At 45.3% G+C, this 22689-nt stretch overlaps 1 protein-coding gene across 2 annotated transcripts in view; it reads left to right on the forward strand.

The window, feature by feature from the left end:
• The window catches only part of wdr45b (WD repeat domain 45B), a 57954-nt gene extending 45740 nt beyond the window's left edge, over positions 1-12214 (forward strand). For both annotated transcript variants that reach the window (XM_038776942.1, XM_038776941.1), the window contains exons 9-10: positions 6874-6995; positions 9860-12214. In XM_038776942.1, coding sequence (XP_038632870.1) covers positions 6874-6995; positions 9860-9966 — 229 coding nt within the window. In that variant the 3' untranslated portion in view covers positions 9967-12214. The remainder of the gene's footprint in view (positions 1-6873; positions 6996-9859) is intronic.
• Positions 12215-22689: the final 10475 nt, after the last annotated feature.

The following is a 22689-nucleotide window of genomic DNA, read 5'->3' on the forward strand; positions in this document are numbered from 1 at the left end:
TACCATATCTTTTTGGTGACGGGAATAGAAAACATTGTGTTTCAGCACGCTCAACACAGTTTTGCCAGGTTTACCAACAGAAGACAAGTTAGTAGCACCATGGTTATGTTTGGGTCCAACAGCGAGTTTGTGGAAGGGAAAGAGAACTTTACTGAATATGTGGAAATGATAGAATACTCTTCCTTGGCAAATGGGATCGTAGCCAAAGTTAGAAAGCGCTCAATTGAGTGCGTGTGGGGCAAAGACTTGAATGCTAGTGAGAAACTCAGCTGCAGCACAGAAATTGGGGAGGGGACATTTCATTTGCGGATTTAATTAAACTCGTTCAGAATCACCAAAATCCTAACCCCTCAATAATTATACAACGTTTCAAATTTCATAGTCTTTTTCGGAAAACGGGACAGATTGTAGCTGACTTTGTTACTGAATTGCCCCAGCTCTTTGAACATTGTGGGTTTGGAGCAGTTTTGGAAGCAAACTTTGGGACAGACTAGTTTGTGGCATTAACGAGGAAAGCATTCAGTGACATTTGCTGGGAGAAGCCACAATTACTTTCAAGAAGGTTCTAGAAATTTCTCAGGGTATCAAAATGGCTGCCAATTATGCAAAAGGTATTCAGAGGTGGTGCACAGGCAGGTGCACTTCACCGGTAAAGAAAGAAGCTGCACGTAAAAAGATGAAGACAGTAGAGTTTTTGGGTGTGGAAGATCACGCTGTGTGAATCTTGTAGGTTTCTGGATGCTGTTTGTCGTCAGTGGAACAAGAAGGGGCATTTATTGAAGAAGTTGAAGGCTGAGCAGAGAACCTCAAAATGCAAGGAAGCCTCAGTTGATGGCGAATCGCTTGGAAAGGGCCTCGGTTGATGGCGAATCACTTGGAAAGATCAGACCAGGCAGAGGATCACTCATTACAACATGTTCAATATGAGTGGGGGGTGTGCAGAGCCTATTAATGCTACAATGGAGGTTGCTGGACATTAAGTCAAGATGGAGGTGGACACAGGAGCCTCTGCATACCGGTAAACAGTGAGGAGACCTTCAGGAAACTTGGGACTCTAAGCGGGCACCAAGCCGTACTCGGGCAAAAATCATCGCTTGGAGTGTTCGAGATAGATATTGCATATAATAGTAAGCAAGAGCACAGCTCCTGATAATAAAAGCACATTGGCCTTGTCTACCAGGGCATGACTGGCTTTGAAAAATCCAGTTGAACTGGGGTGAAATATAGCGCACAAAAGTGACCGAGGACGTTATTCAGAAATATCCTTGAGGTTTTGAAAGACAAATTGGGAACTTTTCGGATCACTGGAGTTAAATGGTTCGTAGGTCCTCGATCTTACTTGCTTTCTCAAATCATGGACCGTGCCCTATGCCATGAAATGCAAAGTGGAGGAGTTGGAGCGGCAGCAAAAGCTCTGAATCAGCTCTGAAAGCTCTGAAGCTCTGAATGTTCGGCCTAGGTAGCACAGAGGGCTAAACAGCTGGCTTGCAGTGCAGAACAATGCCAGCTGCGCAGGTTCAATTCCTGTACCGGCCTCCCCGGACAGGCGCTGGAATGTGGCGACTAGGGGCTTGTCACAGTAACTTTATTGAAGCCTACTCGTGACAATAAGCGATTTTCATTTTTCATTTCATTTCATGAATCATCAAGACCATTCAGTTTTCATGTTGGACAGCTCCAGTTGTTCCTGTTCTTAAAAGTAATGGTACTGTGTGCATATATGAGGATTACAAACTTACCATTAATTAGATACTTAACGGTTGCCGAGGGTAAAAGATTTGTATAAGACCTTGCAGGAGGCAAGAAGTTTTCAAAACTGGGCATGAGCTCGGCATATCAACAATTGTTGCGAGAGAAGATTTGAAGTAGCACATGACCATCAAAACACAAAAATGGTTGTTCAAGTATAATCGTTTGGTTTTTGTCTTCTCCTCCAGTCCGGCGATCTTCCAAAGGGCGATGGACAACCTGTTACAAGGCATTCCTCATATTGTAGTCTACATTGATGACATTTTAATTGTAGGTAAGACTGAGGAGGAATACCTCAGCAGCCTGGATCGAAATTTAAAAAGAATTTCCGAGAAGGAACTGTGTGTGAAGCGGAGCAGGTGCATTTTACAGGCACCAAGTGCGGAGTATCTAGGCTACAGAATCGAAAGGAAAGTTTGAGCCATTTAAGGAAGCTCCAAAGCTCACGACTGTGGCTGAGAAGTCATTTGTAGGTTTGATGAACTATTATGGAACACGTGTCTACAGTGTTGGCTCCCTTGTACCTACTTCTGCACAAAGAAACAACATGGAAGTGGGGAGTCTGCACAGAAGAAGGCTTTCAAAGATATTAAAGTGCTGCTGCAATCAATATCTGCGAGTCCATTTTTATCCACACAAGTAACTTATTTGGTCATGTGCTGCCTCGCCCTCTAGTGTGGGGACGGTACTTTCTCATGTAATGGAGGATGGGTCCAAAAAACCCTTTGATTTTGCATCTAGAATGCTGACAAAGGCTGAAAAGTGATAATCACAGATGGCCTAGCTATCGTTTTTGCGGTAAGAAGATTCCATCAATACCTCTATGGTCGTCTCCTATATACCGACAAGCCGCTGATGAGCCTTTTCAATGAGTCCAAATGTATTCCTCCCATGGCCTCAGCAAGAATGCAGTGCTGGGTACTGAAGACTTCCAGCTGTATCTGTACAGCATCGTGTATAGAGCAAGAAAGGACAATACTAATGCTCTCCCTTTACCAGATTTGCCAACCCAGTTATTGTGCCCTCTCGAGACAATTTTCTTACTCTAGAGACTTGCTCAATCTCCAGTGATTGATAAACAAATTAGGCAGGGGACGGACAGAGATCCCGTTATGTCACAAGATTTCTGATGCACTTCCAGTGGTGGCTGTGAAGGAGTAGGTCGCACATTTGGTGGCTCCCGCTCGGGTTGGACCTTTGGACCTTTTCCCCTGATTTTTCTTTTACCGGACTTGATTTGGAAAATTGATGGTGGAGGCAATTGTTGGTTGGATTCCCACATCGGTGCATGGAGAGGCGGACGAGAAGTGCTCGCAAAGGAAGAAACAGCGAACAAAGACTTGGAATGGAGCTGCAGTGGGGGAAAGCATGCGGATGTCCAGAGTCCTGGCTTGTTGACCCAGCGGTCAGCGGAGCAGCTGATGCAAGTTATCCAGGAGGGCTTCACCAAGCAGAAGCAGGACTGCTTGGACCCGATTAAAGAGGCATTGCGCGGCTGGAGTTCAGATTGGATGCTCAAGATTGGGTGATCCAGAAAGTACAGGAGGAACATCAAACTGCGGTGGAGTTGGAGGTGGGGGGATGCTGAGAAAGCAGCAGAAAAGGCTCCTGGCGAAGGTAGAGGACCTAGAGAATAGGTCCCGCAGGCAGAACCTGAGAATCGTCGGTCTCCCGGAGGGGTCGAAGGAGCGGACGCTGGGGCTTACATAGCGGGCATGTTTGAAAAGCTGCTGGGGGATGGGACGTTCTCCCGACCCTTGGACGTGGACAGGGCTCACAGAGCTCTCGCGAGGAAGCCATGAGTGGGGGACTCCCCGAGGGCAATGGTGGTGAGATTCCACGGGTGCTTGGACAAGGAGCATATTTTACAGTGGGCCAGGCAGACAGAGTTGTAAATGGGACAACAATATCCTGCGGATCTATCAGGACCTGAATGCAGAGGTGGCCAGCAGAAGAGCGGGGTTCAATCCAATAAAGTCAACCCTTTTTAATGAAAAGGTGAAGTTTGGACTGCTGCATCCGGCCCGTCTCTGGGTCACATACGAGGAGCAACATTTTTATTTTCAGTTGCCCGAGGAAGCGATGGGCTTTGAGAAAAGGAAAGGACTGGTGGTGGACTGAGGACGTTGAATTTTGCTGCAAAGTTCACGTTAAAAAAGTTTCTTGTTTTTCGTTTTTAGACGTTATTTGTAATGCCTTGTGTATTAATTTGGGGCCAGTTGCAGAGCTGAGTGTGTTAAAGTTTACATTTGCACGGATAGGGGATGAAGGTGGGCCGGTGGGGTGCGGGCTGGAGACTGGCCCAAGAAAGTTGACGGCTGATCGGGGTGGGGGGGAGGGAAGAGGGAATGAGTTGCCCAACTAGGCTGATCACGAGGACTAAATGGGCCGGTTAAGAGGGCATGCGTGTTCGCGCATCTGACTGGACTGAAGGCGACGTGGTAATGTTACAGGAGATGCACCTTAGAGTAGCTGATCAGATCAGATTAAAGAAGGGATGGGTCGGGCAGGTTTTTCACTCTGGGCTGGACTCAAAGACTAGAGAGGTCGTGATCCTGATTAATAAGCGAGTGGTGTTCGAGGCGGGAAGAATAGTTATGGATATGGGAGGCCGGTACATTATGGTCAGTGGGAAACTGGAGGGGCTGGAGGTGCAAATGTGTATGTGCCAAATTGGGATGATGTGGAGTTTATAAAGAGGATGCTGGGGAAGATCCCGGACCTAGATTCGCATAAGTTGGTTATGGGAGGGGACTTTAACACAGTTATTGACCCTGGTTTTGACCGGTTGAGCTCAAAGACGGGCAGGGTGCCAGCAAAGGCAAAGAAGCTCATGGGGTTCATGGAGCAGACGGGGGGGGAGGGAGTGGGGGGGGGGGGGGGGGGGGAGTGGGGGGGGGGGGGGGGGGGGGAGGGGGGGGGGGGGGGAGGGAGTGGGGGGGGGGGGGGGGGGGAGTGGGGAGGGAGTGGGGGGGGGGGGGGTGGGGGGGGGGAGTGGGGTGGGGGGGGTGGGGGGGGGAGGGGGGGGGGGGAGTGGGGGAGTGGGGGAGTGGACCCATGCAGATTTGGCCAGCCAAGAGTGAAGGAGTTTTCCTTCTTCTCGCACGTGCATAAAGTATACTCCTGGATTGATTTATTTATTTTGAACAGGGCTCTACTGATGGGGGTGGTGGACATGGGGTATTCGGCGATCACAATCTCAGATCATGCCCCGCACTGGGTTGACCTACAGGTTAGCAAGGAGAGTGGCCAGCGCCTGCACTGGAGGCTGGACGTGGTACTTTTAGCTGAAGAAGAGGTGTGCGGGCCGCTGAGGAAATGTATTCAAAACTACCTGGAAGTCAACGACATGGGGGAAGTTTCGGCAGCGGGGTCTGGGAGGCATTGAAGGCCGTGGTTAGAAGGGAGCTAATCTCGATACGGGCCCACAGGGAAGGTAAACAGAGCAGAGATGGACTGACTGATAAAGGAGCTATTGCAGGTCGACAGGAGATATGCGGAGACCCAGAGGCTGGACATTTAAGGGAAACACGGAGGCTACAGGCGGAGTTTGGCTTGTTAACTACAGGGAGGGCGGTAGAGCAGCTGAGGAAGGCGAAGGGGGCGATCCATGAGCATGGGGAGAAGGCCAGCAGAATGCTTGCACAGCAGCTTAGAAAGATGGAGGCAGCCAGGGAGATAGGGAAAGTAAAGGATTGGGACGGGAGCCTGGTTGGGGACTCAGCAGGGGTGAGTAAGGCGTTCAAGGATTTCTATAGCAGACTGTACAGGTCGGAACACACAGCAGGGCTGGAGGAAATGAGGCCCTTAGGGGGGCTGAATTTCCCGAAAGTGAATAGGGGGTTGGTAGAAGGGCTGGGTGCCCCGATCGGGTTGGAAGAGATAGCGGAGGGTCTGAAGTACATGCAGTTGGGTAAAGCCTCGGGGCCGGACAGGTACCCAGTGGTGTTCTATAAAAGGTTCTCTGGGATATTGTAGCCGCTGTTGATGAGGACATTCAATGAGACAAGGGAGCGTGACTGCTTCCCCCGACGATGTCACAGGCCACTATCTCATTGATCCTGAAATGGGACAAGGACCCGCAGCTGTGTGGGTCCTATCGGCCGATATCCCTATTGAATGTGGACGCCAAACTGCTGGCCAAAATCTTGTCCTCTAGGATTGAGGATTGTGTCCCAGACGTGATTGGGGAGGACCAGACGGGATTTAAGGGAAGGCAGTTGGTGGCCAATGTAAGAAGGTTGTTAAATGTGATAATGATGCCCCCGGAAGATAGGGAGGTGGAGGTAGTGGTCACAATGGACGCAGAAAAGGCTTTTAATCGGGTAGAATGGGAATATCTGTGGGAGGTAGTGAGATGGTTCGGAATTGGGCGGGGCTTTATTGACTGGGTCAGGTTGTTGTATCAGGCTCCTGTTGCGAGCGTACGGATAAATAGGACAACATTGGACTATTTTAGGCTGCATCGGCAGACGAGACAGGGATGCCTGTTATGTGATATCATTTGTTACCTATGTATATTCGTATTTAACGGTCGTTAGTTCTAAATCTGTTACTGTTCTTTTGATGTTTGGTTAGCTGCTCCTGTTTTTGAGCCTATACAGTATTTTAAACTATTATTTTTATGTATTAAAGCAGATTAACTTTGTTAACAATGCATTTCGCCTACCTTTTTGTGGTCAAGTTACCACAAATACCGTCTTAATTCGAGCCATCTAACACAAACTAAGATTGTGCAATCTGCCCTCATGATTTAACTTTTGGAGCACTGTCTGAATTTGCACTACGCTGCTTCTAAATCAATAAACGTTTAGTGAAGTTCGATGCAAAAAAAAATGCATTACCCCAAATGGCGACTGACAACTGAAACATCACTTCACTATTGAATTTCGACCACCTTGATGATTCCTTTTTGATTAACTTCTTTTACCCGTGTAGGGGTGCCTGTTGCAAACTGCAGGTAAAGTTACCAAAACTGTAGGTTGCTTGCCTCACCTTGCGTGCAGTCACAGCATGTTTTACAAGCTCTGGATCCAAAATACTTTTTTTAATGAGATGCTGCTTTAGTTTGTAGTGGGTAGATTTCTAAATGATGAGCTAATTCTTCTCAAATTCTAATTGCAGTTTAGCATCCGCAAGCTTCCTTCCAAAGTACTTCAGCTCTAAGTGGAGCTTCTCCAAGTTTCAGGTCCCATCTGGTTCACCTTGTATCTGTGCCTTTGGTACTGAACCAAACGCTGTTGTGGGTAAGTTCTGTCCTTTTATACCAAGAGATAATGTTAATACTAACAGAGGCCTCCAAAACATTTGCAATGTTGGTATATTTATTGCAACAGTACTTTAAATATGTGATTTATTTATTTTTGTTATTCATGCGCCAAAGACTTTTCCAGAATCAAAACCCCTCACTCTGTCAGGCGGGGGGTGGGGGCACATAAAGCCCTGTTTATGGGGGAGGGGGTGGGAGCCACATAAAGCTCTGTTCATGGGGAGGGGAGAGCCACATAAAGCTCTGTTCATGGGGGGGGGGGGGGGGGGGGGGGAGGAGAGGGGGTTGCGGGGGTGAATATAAATGTTGTCAAGTGATAGAGTACGAAAGTCTAGTTGGGAACTTTTTTCTCTAGTTGAAAAGGCAGGTTTAAACTGATGAGTTCAATATTATACAAGCAATAAATACTCTATTTCCTTGAAATCTGCCTGTGATAGTTTCAGCGTCTGTCATCAAAGTGAACAGCTACCCTACTGGCAATCTTGTTCCATGACAAAGTCTATGTTTACAATTCATTGCAACACTAACTGCTCCTTCCTTGAATCTAAGCTTGCGCTGTGTGATGCCTGTTGGAGTTAGACCTGTAGAAATACTAGAGGATATGAACTAATATTGTGTACAAAGTCATGCTGATGTATTTTTTCACCAAAGCATTTAACAGAATGAAAACATTCAGACAAATGAAGGCATGCAGAATGTGCTTCACTGCTGCGTGAACTGAACATTATTATAATTATGCAGCTTTGCCTTGAGGCTTTCCCTTCCTGGTAGTTCTGAAACTACAAAGCTGAGAAGAGAAATCATTTTATTAACAACTTCTGTTTGACTGGGGAGGTTTCTGGTCAATCCAGATCCAGCAACATGCTTTGAAAACTCTGCTGGCATTTAGACAACTGTGGAAAATTCCACCAGAGCAGCTGAGACAATCCGCAACACTTTTTTTTAAACAAAAAAAGAGACAGTTCACCCTATCTCCCAATATTAACACATCCTTTAAAAAGAATTCCGGGATCTGAAGCTGCATCTTCGCCAACATCTAATCCAGTCTTCCTTGGGCCATACTGTACCTGTTTAATTGGAATCCATCCATTAGGTTTTGGCTGTATGCTTTGCAGAGTAATGGGGGAAAAACATTACCTCTGCCCAGCTTTGATGGCAAAGGTAAAGAGAAACCAGGGAGACCCAAAAAAGGGAAACCATCCTTCAGTCTGAAATGCAATCATTTACCACACTTGTTTTCTGTCCTGAAGCCATTTTTTAAAGAATCTTAAGTTCTTGCTGCCCCTCCTACACGCAGGCCTCAGTTTCATTAACCAGCCTTTCATGTTGTTGAATTTGTGATCCTTGCTCGATGGGAATTGTTTAGTGTTTGGTGAGAATGTTGACCCAGTGACATTTTGCAACTCAAAACTGAGAGTTGGCTGAATTGATGATAAAACATTGCATTACAACATTAAGGTATCATTTGTACTGAGTGGAGCAATATTTGTCAGGAACTGTTCATTTTTTAAAAAACACCGACCAGCGTACTATTTAAGTTGACCAATCAAAATAGTCTGGACAGATTGAGAACTATTATAGATTGAAATGTGTATGAGTATTATGTATGTGTGGATAATTCATAGTTTGTTACAGATCCTGTGCCTTACTCTACATAATGCTTCATACTTCAAAAATGCAGGAATTCAACTAACCAAGATATTACACAATTAATCAAGCAAGAAACAAAATCAAATCACTCAGCTTAAATCAAAATCTCTGCTGCCATTTTATTGCAGGAGCTGAATTTTTTTTATGTTGAAAATGTTAACATCTTTTTAAAGCTACAATTTTGGAACCTATCCGATTCAATAGTTTTTTTTTAAAAATCTGTGAGGGAAAGATGAATAGATTAGAGCACCTCTGTTTTACCTGTTTATGCTGAGGACCTGTTTGCATAAAAATGTTTTCTGCTAAGCTTGAAGCATACCTTCCCGTACACTACAATATTTGAATTTGTTTCACTAAATTGTTTTGAACCAGCTGGTGAATACATTTTAGCATTTGTCTTTTTTAGAGCAAGAGACTTGCATTGATATAGCACTTTTCCCAACCACCAAACGTTCCAAAGCACTTTACAGCCAATTAAACACGTTTTTGTAATTTAGGCAATGTTGCAGACAACTTGCTGACTGTAAGCTCTCACAAGCAGCAATGTGTTGGTGAAATATTGAAGAATTAGTACTGGCCAGTACAACAATGCCTGTTTCACTGAAATAGTGCTTTGGAATTCTTTACATTCACCTGAGTGGCCAGATCGGGCCTCAATTTACATCTGATCTGAGAGACTATCTACAACAGTGCAGCACCATCTCAGTGAAGTGACAACTTTGATTTTTGTGCTCCTGTCCTGGCATGGTACTTCAACCCACAAAGTTCTGACGGAAACGCACTTTCCAGCAACTGAGTCAAAGCTGATGTTCTTAAGGTAGTTTCACATTCAAACTTTATCAAGCAATATCCCACACATTCTTGGGCTTTACTATGAACAGGTGCTGAGAAAACAAATTAATTTTACTATTATATTTATATATACAGTTTGTTTCTATTCCGTGTCTCCCATTACATTTTCGCTTTTTGAAGTTTGAAGCTGAGTTTATTGCTTTTAATAGTTGGAATAAGAGTGCAGCAGTGACCAGCAAGTGTGCCATGAGGCAAATGCCTCATATTATTAACCATCCAAATGATTTTCTCTTTCATTTTTGTTCATTATAGATTATTTAAGTTCATGTCTCACAACTGCTGAACAGAAACAAATTTTCTTTGGACTAAAATTCATTAAACTGGTCTGTTTTGTTGCAGCGATTTGTTCAGATGGCAGCTACTACAAATTCTTATTCAACACCAAAGGTGAATGCACCAGGGATGTTTATGCCCAGTTCCTGGAAATGACAGATGATAAGATATGACTGTGAAGGATGTTGAATACAAATAGTTTTCAAACAGATCTGCCTATTGGATTTTGGCCTGCCGCCTAAAAGAGGAAAAAGTGTTACATGACAAAACAGTGATAAAGAGGAATATGATTAACCTCTAGCAATGGACCATTTGATGGGCAGCACACAGATGTCTTTGTTTATTATTTTTGCCATTTTCAAATTCTGTTCTGGAATTTTTTGGGTTTGGGGGAGAATCCACTTTTTAATAAAACGAATAGAAACATTTAACCGTTGTGACCACAAGGAAGTAACCAATTCTTCAAACTTCTCTTTCATAAAATAACTCTTTGAACTAATTGTGCCTGTTTAAACTTGTTTGTGACTGGATGTTTACAGTATGAAATTTTGAAGCAGCAGGTTTTCCCTTAAATGTTTGGTTTGCTTGCTGGCAAAGCGAATTATCGTTGCCTAATGTGAGTGAGCCATTACTTATCAAATACACAAACCGAAAGGATGGTACAGTCACCACAACTCTGTTTCTGTCTAACAATATATTGTGGCCTGTGAATGTGAAAAGCTTAAATGGACATCAAATTGCACAAGGCTGTGAACAGCTCAATTGTTAACTTCAGGTCAGCTCATGGAATTAAGTACACAGTGAATTCTGCTTTTTCCAGTTTGGAACCCATGAGTACAGAAAGTTACAAACTGGTGTCTGCTTAAACAAGACACCCAATTTGTTATTAGTTTTGTGTTAAATGTCTGTACAGTACAAAACTCATTTCTAGTTACGAAATACTGTTTTTAATGTAGTCTACACACTAAGTCTAACTTGTGAATTGCTGATTTAGATCAATTTTTCTTTGAAAAAAGGCCTGATACTTTTTTTAAAGGAAAGGTGAGATATATTTGTCTGATGGTGTTTACGGCATTTGTACTTGTCTGTATCTAATGCACTTAAGTGAGTAAATTGGCATCCAGGTTGAAAACCTTGCATAAGTTAAATTTTAAGAAACTGTATAGGGAACAAATCATTATGGTTTTTGCAGAATGAACTAACACAAACCTCTACATAAAATTTAGTGGCTCAAAACAAAGTTTGTATTGGTTGCTTTTTGCATTCAATCTTCACTTTCAAACGGATAAGCAATCTTAACTTATTTGTTCGCTTAATTTTGGTAAATTGGACAACACGTATGTAATAATGTAACAACATCACATCGGAATCTCAAACCTTAGTAAAACCTTCCCAGTTACTTGGTTTAACATAGTTTGGAATTTAATTAAAGTCTAGCCAGCAAGCTAAAAATTCCTCTGCAAATATTTTCCTAACCAGACTGGATGTTTGAATAGAAACTAGCTCATTAAATGCACACCATATTATTAAATACTTCTGGCAGTTTTTGATCAAAGGAATCTTGTAGGAAAGGATCACTTAGAATGATTGTTACCCACAGAGTTTCCCCCCGCAGATTGTCACAGCACGCTTCAACAAAATCTGATTTTCTTTCTTTCAAGTGTTAATATTCTTATTTATTTATCCAGACTAATGTAGATTTATTAAGAATTTTCTGTTTGTATGTGGGAGTGGTCCAATAATGTGTGCTATATCTTTTGGACTGAAAAGGCACACAAATATAACTGACAAACCACTGTTAATCAGCAAAGTTACTATAATCTCCTTTCCTGCTTTTATGGAATCTAAATTCTGTGCAGCTGTACCTCAAGCATAATACAGTTTAAAATTGTAATTAATAGGACAACTGCATGCAGGCATATTGAAAAATTCAGCTCGAGGTTTCCACAGGAAAACTGCTTCCAAATAAGCTTCAGGAAATTTACAGTTAAAACGGCATTGGGTTAAGCGTGCTGTCACATGTAGTTAACAGTTTTACACTAATAGCTTTTATTATAGCTATATTAAATGGGGCACTTTCCTGCTCCTATAATTGTACAGTTAATGAACTGGATTAATGAGTTCTTATTAAGATAACTTTCATAATGCACCTTCCTTTACTAATATTAACCATTGTTGTGAGCACTCACTGTTCATTCACTAATGGGTTCTGCAGTGTAAATTGAAATCAAGTAAAAATGGTGTACATACAAGTATGTGCCTGTGTAAATTCTGTTAATGAGAAAAACTCAGTTGTGTCCACTTTTTACTAAAAATGTTTGATTGTATAAAATTTTTTCACTAACTTGTTTGACCCATGTCATTTTTTTTTGTATTTTATCTGTTTCCATGCACTAATAAAAATAAGGTCATCAGTAGTAACTTTGAACAGTTGTTAATTTGTACTATTGCAAGGAAAATGTAACATTAATTTCAAAATACATTCAGTGCAAAGCATAATCTAGATGTTAAATCTGTCATCTTTCTTTACTAAACTACTAAATCATTTAATATGTAATTTATAGTTTTAGTTGGGTGATAGTGCAGGCCAGCACTGGAGTTAAAAAAGGGAGGGGTGACAAGCTGCTGTGAAAACGATTTATAATTTATACTCTTTAAAACATGTAGAGATATGAACATATTTGCAGCAGTACCTCCGTGTTTTGCAATTCACTAACATCCCCTCTGTACATGCTGAATTTGCGCATGCAACTTTAATATTTCCCTACTCATAGCTGTGTTTCCTGAGCATGAGCAAACATGGACACCTCTTGTTTTGCCCAATCATTTTTAGTTGGAGTCTCTGAATTAGTGATTCGGAGCTAACCAAGGTATAACTGAAATGAAATGTCCCTGTGAAAGTCAACATTTAGTTTCAGGAACGGAGAATCCCGCCCTAGGTGTCCATGTACATAAATTACTAAAAGTACACTAAGTAATAAAAAAGGCTGATGGAATGCAGAGTCTTAGACCAAAGATATAGGAGCAGAATTAGGCCTACAGCCCATTGAGTCTGCTCTGCCATTCAATCATGGCTGATATATTTCTTACCTCTCCTGCCTTCTCCCTGTAACCCCGATCCTCTTATTAATCAAGACACATTGACTTGGCCTCCGCAGTCTTCTATGGCAATGAGTTCCATTGATTCACCACCCTCTGGCTGAAGAAATTCCTTCTCATATCTGTTTTAAAGGATAATCCCTTCAGTCTGTGCCCTCTGCTTCCAGTTTTTCCACCCAGTGGAAACATCCTCTCCACGTCCACTCTATCTAGGCCTCTCGGAATTCCGGCGGGTTCAATGAGATCCCCTCTTCCCCCATCCTTCAAAACTCTTATCGAGTACAGACTCAGAGTAGTCAACTGCTCCTCATGTGACAGGTCCTTCATTCCTCTTCTGGACTGTCTCCAAGACCAGCACATTCTTCCTTAGATAGGGGGCCCAAAACTGCTCACAATGCTCCAAATGGGGTCTAACCAGAGCCTTATACAGCCTCAGAAGTACATCCCCGGCCTTATATTCTAGCCCTATCGACATGAATGCTAACATTGCGTTTGCCTTCCTAACTGCCAACTGAACCTGCATGTTAACCTTCAGAGAATCCTGAGATAGGACTCATAAGTTCCTTTGTGCTTTTGATTTCCAAAGCCTTTTCCTAGAAAATAGTTTATGCTTCTTCTTCCTACCAAAGTCACTTTTCCACATTGTATTTGATCTGCAACTTCTTTGTCCACACTCTTAGCCTGTCCAAATCCTTCTACAGACTCCCTGCTTCCTCAAAACTACCTGTCCCTCTACATTTCTTTCTATCATCTGCAAACTTAGCAACAATGCCCTCTGATCCTTGTTTCAGATCATTAATGTTGTGAATAGTTGTGGTCCCAGTACTGACTCTTGCAGAACACCACTAGTTACTGGCTGCTATCCTGAAAATACCCCTTTATCCTCACTCTGCCTTCTGCCAGTCAGCCAATCTTGCTATCTGCCAGTACTTTGTCCCAAACACCTTGGGCTCTGATCTTATTTAGCAGTCTCCTGTATGGCACCTTGCCAACGGCCTTCTGAAAATCCAAAGAACAAAGAAAATACAGCACAGGAACAGGCCCTTCGGCCCTCCAAGCCTGTGTTGACCATGCTGCCCATCTAAACTAAAATCTTCGACACATCCTGGGTCCGTATCCCTCTATTCCCATCCTATTCATGTATTTGTCAAGATGCCCCTCAAATGTCACTATCGCCCCTGCTTCCACCACCTCCGGCAGCGAGCACCCACTACCCTCTGTGTAAAAAAAAAAAAAAAAAAAAACTTCCCTCGTACATCTCCTCTAAACCTCGCACCTTAAACCTATGCCCCCAAGTAATTGACCCCTCTACCCTGAGAAAAAACCTCTGACTATCCACTCTGTCTATGCCCCTCAATTTTGTAGACATCTACCAGGTCACCCCTCAACCTCTGTCGTTCCAGTGAGAACAAACTGAGTTTATTCAACTGCTCCTCATAGCTAATGCCCTCCATACCAGGCAACATCCTGGTAAATCTCTTCTGCACCCTCTCTAACGCCTCCACATCCTTCTGGTAGTGTGGCGACCAGAATTGAACACTATACTCCCAAGTGTGGCCTAACTAAGGTTCTATACAGCTGCAACATGACTTGCCAATTCTTCTACTCAATACCATGCCTTATGCCTTCTTGACTACCTTCTCCACCTATGTTGCCCTTTCAGTGACCTGTGGACCCAGTCTCTCTCTCAATACTCTTTGAGGGTTCTACCATTCACTGTATATTCCCTACCTGTATTACACCTTCCAAAATGCATTAACTCACATTTGTCCAGATTAAACTCCATCTGCCATCTCTCCGCCCAAGTCTCCAAATGATCTAAATCCTGCTGTATCCTCTGACAGTCCTCACTGCTATCCGCAATTACACCAAATTTTGTGTCATCTGCAAACTTACTAATCAGACCAGTTACATTTTCCTCCAAATCAGTTACATATACTAAGGACAGCAAAGTCCATAACTACCAGAAGGATGTGGAGGCGTTAGAGAGGGTGCAGAAGAGATTTACCAGGATGTTGCCTGGTATGGAGGGCATTAGCTATGAGGAGCAGTTGAATAAACTCAGTTTGTTCTCACTGGAACGACAGAGGTTGAGGGGTGACCTGGTAGAACCACTAGTCACAGCCTTCCAATCAGAAAAGCACCCTTCCATTGCTACTCTCTGTCTTCTATAACCTAGCCAGTTCTGTATCTATCTTGCCAGCTCATCTTTGATCCCATGTGACTTCACCTTCTGTACCAGTCTCATGAGGGACCTTGTCAAAGGCCTTACTGAAGTCCATACAGACAACATCCACTGCCCTACCTGCATCAATCATCTTTTGTGACCTCTTCGAAAAACTCTTATCAAGTTAGTGAGGCACGACCTCTCCTTCACAAAACCGTGCTGCCTCTCGCAAATACATCCATTTGCTTCCAAATGGGAATAGATCCTGTCTTGAAGAATTCTCTCCAGTAATTTCCCTACCACTGATGTAAGGCTCACCGGCCTGTAGTTCCCTGGATTATCCTTGCTACCCTTCTTAAACAAACATTGGCTATTCTCCAGTCCTCCGGGACATTACCTGAAGACAGTGAGGATCCAAAGATTTCTGTCAGAGCCTCAGCAATTTCCGCTCTAGCCTCCTTCAGTATTCTGGGGTAGATCCCATCAGGCCCTGGGGACTTATCTACCTTAGTATTTTTCAAGACGCCCAACACCTCGTCTTTTTTGGATCTCAAAGTGACCCAAGCTATCTACACACCCTTCTCCAGACTCAACATCCACCAATTCCTTCTCTTTGATGAATACTGATGCAAAGTATTCATTTAGGACCCCACCCATTTCCTCTGGCTCCACACAGAGATTGCCTTGCCTGTCCTTCAGTGGGCCAACCCTTTCCCTGGCTACCCTCTTGCTTTTTATGTACATGTAAAAAAGCCGTGGGATTTTCCTTATCCCTATTTGCCAATGACTTTTCGTGACCCCTTTTAGACCTCCTGACTCCTTGCTTAAATTCCTTCCTACTTTCCTTCTATTCCACACAGGCTTTGTCTGTTCCCAGCCTTCTATCCCTGACAAATTCCTCCTTTTTCTTTTTGACGAGGCCTACAATATCTCTCGTTATCCAAGGTTCCCGAAATTTGCCGTATTTATACATCTTCCGCACAGGAATATGCCGGTCCTGAATTCCTTTCAACTGACATTTGAAAGCCTCCCACATGTCAGATGTTGATTTACCCTCAAACATCTGCCCCCAATTTAGGTTCTTCAGTTCCCGCCTAATTTTGTTATAATTAGCCTTCCCCCAATTTAGCACATTCACCCTAGGACCACTCTTATCCTTGTCCACCAGCACTTTAAAACTTACTGAATTGTGGTCACTGCTCCCGAAATGCTCCCCTGCTGAAACTTCTGCCACCTGCCCGGGCTCATTCCCTAATACCAGGTCCAGTACAGCCCCTTCCCTAGTTGGGCTATCTACATATTGTTTTAAGAAGCCCTCCTGGATGCTCCTTACAAACCTTGCCCTATCCAAGCCCCTAGCACTACGTGAGTCCCAGTCAATATTGGGGAAGTTGAAGTCTCCCACCGCAACAACCCTGTTGCTTTTACTCCTTTCCAAACTCTGTCTACCTATCTGCTCCTCTATCTCCCGCTGGCTGTTGGGAGGGCTGTAGTAAACCCCTAACATTGTGACTGCACCCTTCTTATTCCTGATCTCTAACCTTGCTGCCCTCTGAGTTGTCTCCCGTAGTACAGTTGTGATAGTCTCCCTAACCAGTAGCGCAACTCCGCCACCCCTTTTACATCCCCCTCTATGCTGCCTGAAACATCTAAATCCTGGAACATTTAGCTGCCAATCCTGTCCTTCCCTCAACCAGGTCCCTGTAATGGCAACAACATCAGAGTTCTAAGTTCATCTGCCTTACCCGTTATACTTCTTGCATTAAAACATATGCACTTCAGGCAACCAGAGCCACTGTTTTCAGCAACATCTCCCCGTCAGCTCTTCCTCGGAGCCATACTGGCCGTATTCCCTAGTTCTCCCTCAATCTTTTCACCTTCTGACCGATTGCTCTGGTACCCACCCCCATGCCATACTAGTTAAACCCTTCCGTGTGACACTAGCAAACCTCGTGGCCAGGATATTTATGCCTCTCCAGTTTAGATGCAACCTGTCCTTCTTAGACAGGTCACACCTGCCCCGGAAGAGCTCCCAGTGGTCCAGATAACAGAAACCCTCCTACACCAGCTGTTTAGCCACGTGTTTAGCTGCTCTATCTTCCTATTTCTAGCCTCACTGGCACATGGCGTAATCCTGAGATTACAACCTTGGAGGTCCTGTCTTTTAACTTGCTGCCTAGCTCCCTGAACTACTCCTGCAGGACCTCATACCCCTTCCTGCCTATGTCATTAGTACCCATATGTACAACAACCTCTGCCTGTTTGCCCTCCTCCTTCAGGATTCCCACTAACCGTTCTGAGACATCCTGGACCCTGGCACCAGGGAGGCAACATGCCATCCAGCAGTCTCTTTCATGTCCACAGAAGTGCCTATCTGTGCCCCTGACTATAGAGTCACCTATGACTATTGCTTTTCTGCAGTTTGACCCTCCCTGCTGAACATCAGAGCCAGCCATGGTGCCACTGCTCTGGCTGCTGCTGTTTTCCCCTGATAGGCTATTCCCCCCAACAGTATCCAAAGTGGTATATCTGTTTGAGAGGGGGACAACCACAGAGGATTCCTGCACTGATTGCCTGCCCCTTCTGCTGGTCACCCATCTCTCTGCCTGCACCTTGGGTGTGACCACGTCTCTATAACTCCTATCTATGACACTTTCCACTACCTGCATGCTCCTAAGTGCAGGTCACCATCCACTGGTTTGCCATTGTTTAACTTCCTCGTTACCTCAAAGAATTCTAACAGATTTGTCAGACATGATTTCCCCTTGACGAAGCTATGCTGTTTCAGTCCTATTTACCAATTTACCAAGTGCTTCCAAGTATTCCACAATCTTATCCTTAATAATAGGCTCCCAAATCTTATCAACAACCAACGTCAGGCTACCGGCCTATAGTTTGCTGTCTTCTGCCTTTCTTAAATGGGTGTTTCATTGGCCATTTTCCAACCCCCCCCCCCCCCCCCCCAACCTTCCCCCTGCCTCTAGTAATTCCTGAAAGTTCACCACCAATGCTTCCACAATCTCCTCAGCTATCTCTCTCAGTATCCTCTGGTGTCGTCCATTCAGTCCGGGTGATTTATTGACCTTCAGGCCTTTCAGTTACTACTTCTCCAGCCTAATTTTCCACTTGTCCAATGTCCATTTTTGCCCCTCTTTTACGTTTTATATATCGAAATAAACTCTTGCAATCGTCTTTTATAGTACTAACTAGCTTTCACTCATATTTCATTTTCTCTCCTCTTATTGCTTTTTTGTGATCCTCTGCTCACTTTTAAAGGCTTCCCAATCCTCTGGCTTCCATTAATCCTTGCCACCTGATATGCTTTTTCTATTGATTGCCTTGCCTTGTCAGCCACGGTTGCGTTGTTCTTCGTAGATTGTTTCCTCCTTTTAAGGATGAATTTCTTTTGTGTCTCCTGAATAACCCACCAAATTTCCTGCCAGTGCTGTTCCCCGTCTTCCCTGCTAAGCCCCCCTTTCAATCAACTCTGGCCAGCTCTTCCCTCATGTCTTTGTAGTTACCTTTACTCAATTATAAAACCGTTTCATCTGATTCCTACTTCTCCCTCTCAAACTGCAGGGTAATTTTAACATATTGCGGTCACTGGCCCCTAATCAAGTCTGTTTCATCACATATCACCAAATCCAGAATTGCCTGTTTCCGACGAGGCTTTCCCACAAGCTGCTCCAGAAAACCATCCTTTCTTTTCTTAGGATCTGCTACCAACCTAATTTTCGCAGGCCACCTGCATATCGAAGTCCCCCATGGTTATTTTAATATTGTCTTTCTCATACGCCTTTTCTATCTCCCGATTTATTTTCTGCCCCACATCTTGACCACTGCTAGGGGGCCTGTACATAACTCCCATCGGGGTCTTTCTTCCTTTGCGATTCCTCAATTCCTTCTGATCCTATATTGCTTCTTACGATCGATTTAATTTCATTCCTTACTAACTATGTAACCCTGCTCACTCTGCTGTCTGCCTGTCCTATCGATGGGACACATATCCTTGGATACTTAGATCCCAGTCCTGATCCCCTTGCAGCCACGTCTCTGTGATGTCCAAACATTGTACCCTCCAATTTTAATGTGCGCAACAAGCTTTTTTGGGGGGGGATATATTTTTATTAAAATTTTTAACTATTTTAACACAACCTACAAAAACACAATAAACAGTAAGAGCTCCCTCCCACAACTCCTTCCGTTACAACAGCAAAACCTAAGTTACAAAATCACCACCAACCCAACAGCCAATGGTGACCAGCTCTCTGAAGCACAAAATAAACGGCTGTCACTACAGTAAAACCCTTCCATTGACCCTCTCACAGTAAACTTAACCTTTTCGGGGTGTAAAAACTCTTAACAAGTCACCCAACCACACCGAGGCACTTGGTGGTGTAGTGTGGTCAACCTCAAGCCCATGAGGAACCGCCTCCTTGGCACCAATAAGGCATAGGCCAGGACATCTACCTCCGTCTGGAGTTCCGGCACAACCAAAACCCCAAAATTCGCCACCCATGGGCAAGGCTCCAACCTTGGGTGGCATGGTAGCACAGTGGATAGCACTGTGGCTTCATAGTGCCAGGGTCCTCTGGATGCTCCAGTTTCCTCCCATAGTCCAAAGACATGCAGGTTAGGGTGATTGGCCATGCTAAATTGGCCTGAGTGTGCAAAAGGTTCGGAGGGGCTATTGGTTACGGGGATAGGATGGAGGTGAGGACTTAAAGTGGGTCAGTGCAGACTCGATGGGCCAAATGGCCTCCTTCTGCACTGTAAGATCTATGTTAAAACCCAATTGCCAACATAATCTCAAAAAATAACCTCTGAAGCAGAGCCGGATCAGATCCTCTCGAACAAGACAGAAAGCTGTTTCACCGGAAAAGCTGAAAAGTATGTTTTGACCAGCTGCACATTTGGAGATACCTGAACCCATCAGCGTCTGTAAGTCCATATTATTCTTTCAGTTCCCCAAGGCTAGCAAATCGACCCTCTGAAAATAAGTGTCCCATTTTCTTTCAACCTTTATCCTTCCATTCCCTAAATTTCACATCTGACCTAGCAGGTTTGAATAACTGGGGCTGGATTCTCCGTTTGCGGCTGGTTTGGCACAGTGGGCTAAACAGCTGGCTTGTAATGCAGAACAAGACCAGCAGCGTGGGGTCAGTTCCAGCACCGGCTTCCCCGACACTGGAACGTGGCGACTAGGGGGTTTTCACAGTATCGTCATTGAAGTTTACTTGTGACAATAAGCGATTATTATTATTAAGTCCCCATGCTAGCGTGAAAATGGTGGTGTTTTACGCCAAGGAAACTGGTACAAAACGGCCACCGAGCCCCTGCTCTCGGCGAGGGTGGAGGTGGGGGGGGGGGGGGTGGTGGTTGACGGGCAACCAGGCAGCGCAGCAGAGAGGGGGGCTTAGCAGAGTATCGTTCCGGCTTGCTGGAAGTCATTTCAGCAGCAGCTCCAGCTGCCGATACGGCCCAGGAGCATTGCTGTGTCCGTGGCCATCCATGCACACGGTGGGGGCCTGCAGTAGCCGTAGGACGCAGCCCACGGACCCGGACCGCAAAAATAGTGCCTCCACTTCGGCCACTCACGTGCCCCGGTCCACACCCCCCACAGTGCTCCAGCCCCGAATAAAGCCTTCCCCCCCCCCCTTCCTGCGGCTCTCCCCCGACTGTGGCGGCGCTGGACTGAGTCCGCAGCCGCCCTGCTGTGTTCATGACATATGAGATCACATTTGTCCTACACCATCGGCCGGTCGGGGACGGAGCATCACGAAAGCAGCGCTGCCCCGATTTTGCCGTCACCGAGGATTCTCTGCCCTGTCGCCAAACGCTATTTCAGCATCGGGGATCGGAGAATCCAACCCCTGAGTTGCACAGATGGTGATCAGCCTAGAGGCAGCCCTCAAATTGAAATGATGGCGGAGTTGCCTCCAAATTTTTAACGTGGCTACCACTACCACGTTAATCGAGTGTTTCCTTGGTACCACTGATCACGAAGCTGATACCAGTGCTGCTAGGCTGGATCCCCTTGCAGACTCTGCTTCCACCCGAACCCAAAGCTCATCCGAATCTCCGACCCACTCTTGCACATTTTCAGCATTAGCTGGCCAATAATAGTATTAAAAGTTTAGCAAGGTGAACCCCCCCTATTGTCTCTCCCTGGCTCAACCTCCTCCACTGGACAGTCAATCTCGCTGAAAAAAATCGGAAGGCATTGGAATAAAAATTAAAATCTCGGACAGATGTTCACCTTAATCGTTTGTACTTGTCCCACCAAGGATAGTGGGAGATCGTCCCATCTTTGTAAGCCCGCTTTGACTTTTGCCGTCAGATTCCTATAATTCAACCTCTGGCGTTTACCCCAGTCCCTTGCTATCTGGACACCCAAATACCGAAAATGACTTCCAGCAAGCCGGAATAATACTCCCCTGAACCCCCCTCTCTGCTTCGGCAAACCAACCACAAAGTATCCACTCTTTCCTATATTTATCTTATAGCTAGAGAAGGCCCCCAAAACACTGCAAGATCCACATAATGTTACCTACTGATGCTTCTGGATCCCTCACATATAAAAGTAACTCGGCGGTGTACAGGGAGATCCTGTGTTCCGCCCCACCTCCAACTATTCCTCCCCATGTTTTCGAGGACCTCAGGGCCATGGCTAGTGGCTCAATTGCGAGTGCAAACAGCAAAGGTGACATCAGACAATGCTGCCTGGTACCCCGGTGGAGACGAAATGGGGCGTGGGTCACTTTGTTAGTGCAAACACTGGCAAATGGGACCATATATAACAGTCGCACCCAGGCTACAGAGCCCGGCCCAAATCCAAATTTTTAAAATACTGCAAACGGATAATCCCATTCTACCCAGTTGAACACCTTCTCTGCACCAAACGAGATTATGAACTCCGGGACTCTTCCCCCGAAGCAAGTACCACATTCAACAGCCATCTCACATTCACCGTAAACCTCCACCCCTGAACGAAATCCGTTTGGTCCTTTCCCCACCACCTCTGGCAGACAAGGGGCTGGATTCTCCCTTCTGGAGACTAGGTGTTGACGCTGTCGTGAAAACTGTGGAGTCTCACGGCGGCGAAATCGGGTCCACAACTGCAGCGATTCAACCTCTCCCAAGGGGTCAGCATGGGCGTAATGAGGAACGCCCAACCACTCCCAGGGGTTAGCACGGGCGTAACGAGGAACGTCGAACCACTCCCAGGGGGCTAGCACGGGCGTAACGAGGAACGCCCAACCACTCCCAGGGGGCTAGCACGGGCGTAACGAGGAACGCCCAACCACTCCCAGGGGGCTAGCACGGGCGTAACGAGGAACGGGCAAATGGAACAGCAGCCGATTCACCGGTTCCGTGACTGCTGCTCCACCACTGTTGGATTTAAGGCATTCTCCCCCTCCCACACACAAGCGTTGCAGCCAACATGGCCGCAAAGAGAGCAGCACCGTGCTTCCGCGATCCCAAACTTGAGACTCTCCTGGACTCAGTGGATGAGAGGAGGCTGGTTCTGTACCCGGGCCGGGAGGCAAGTCAGCAGGTGCCACTGTTCGCTGTGCCTGGGCGAAGGTGGGAGCCGCTGTCAGCAAGGAGCAGCCGAGGGGCCGGATGT

The sequence above is a fragment of the Scyliorhinus canicula genome, chromosome 18 (genome assembly GCF_902713615.1).
Source record: "Scyliorhinus canicula chromosome 18, sScyCan1.1, whole genome shotgun sequence".
Lineage (NCBI taxonomy): Eukaryota > Metazoa > Chordata > Chondrichthyes > Carcharhiniformes > Scyliorhinidae > Scyliorhinus > Scyliorhinus canicula.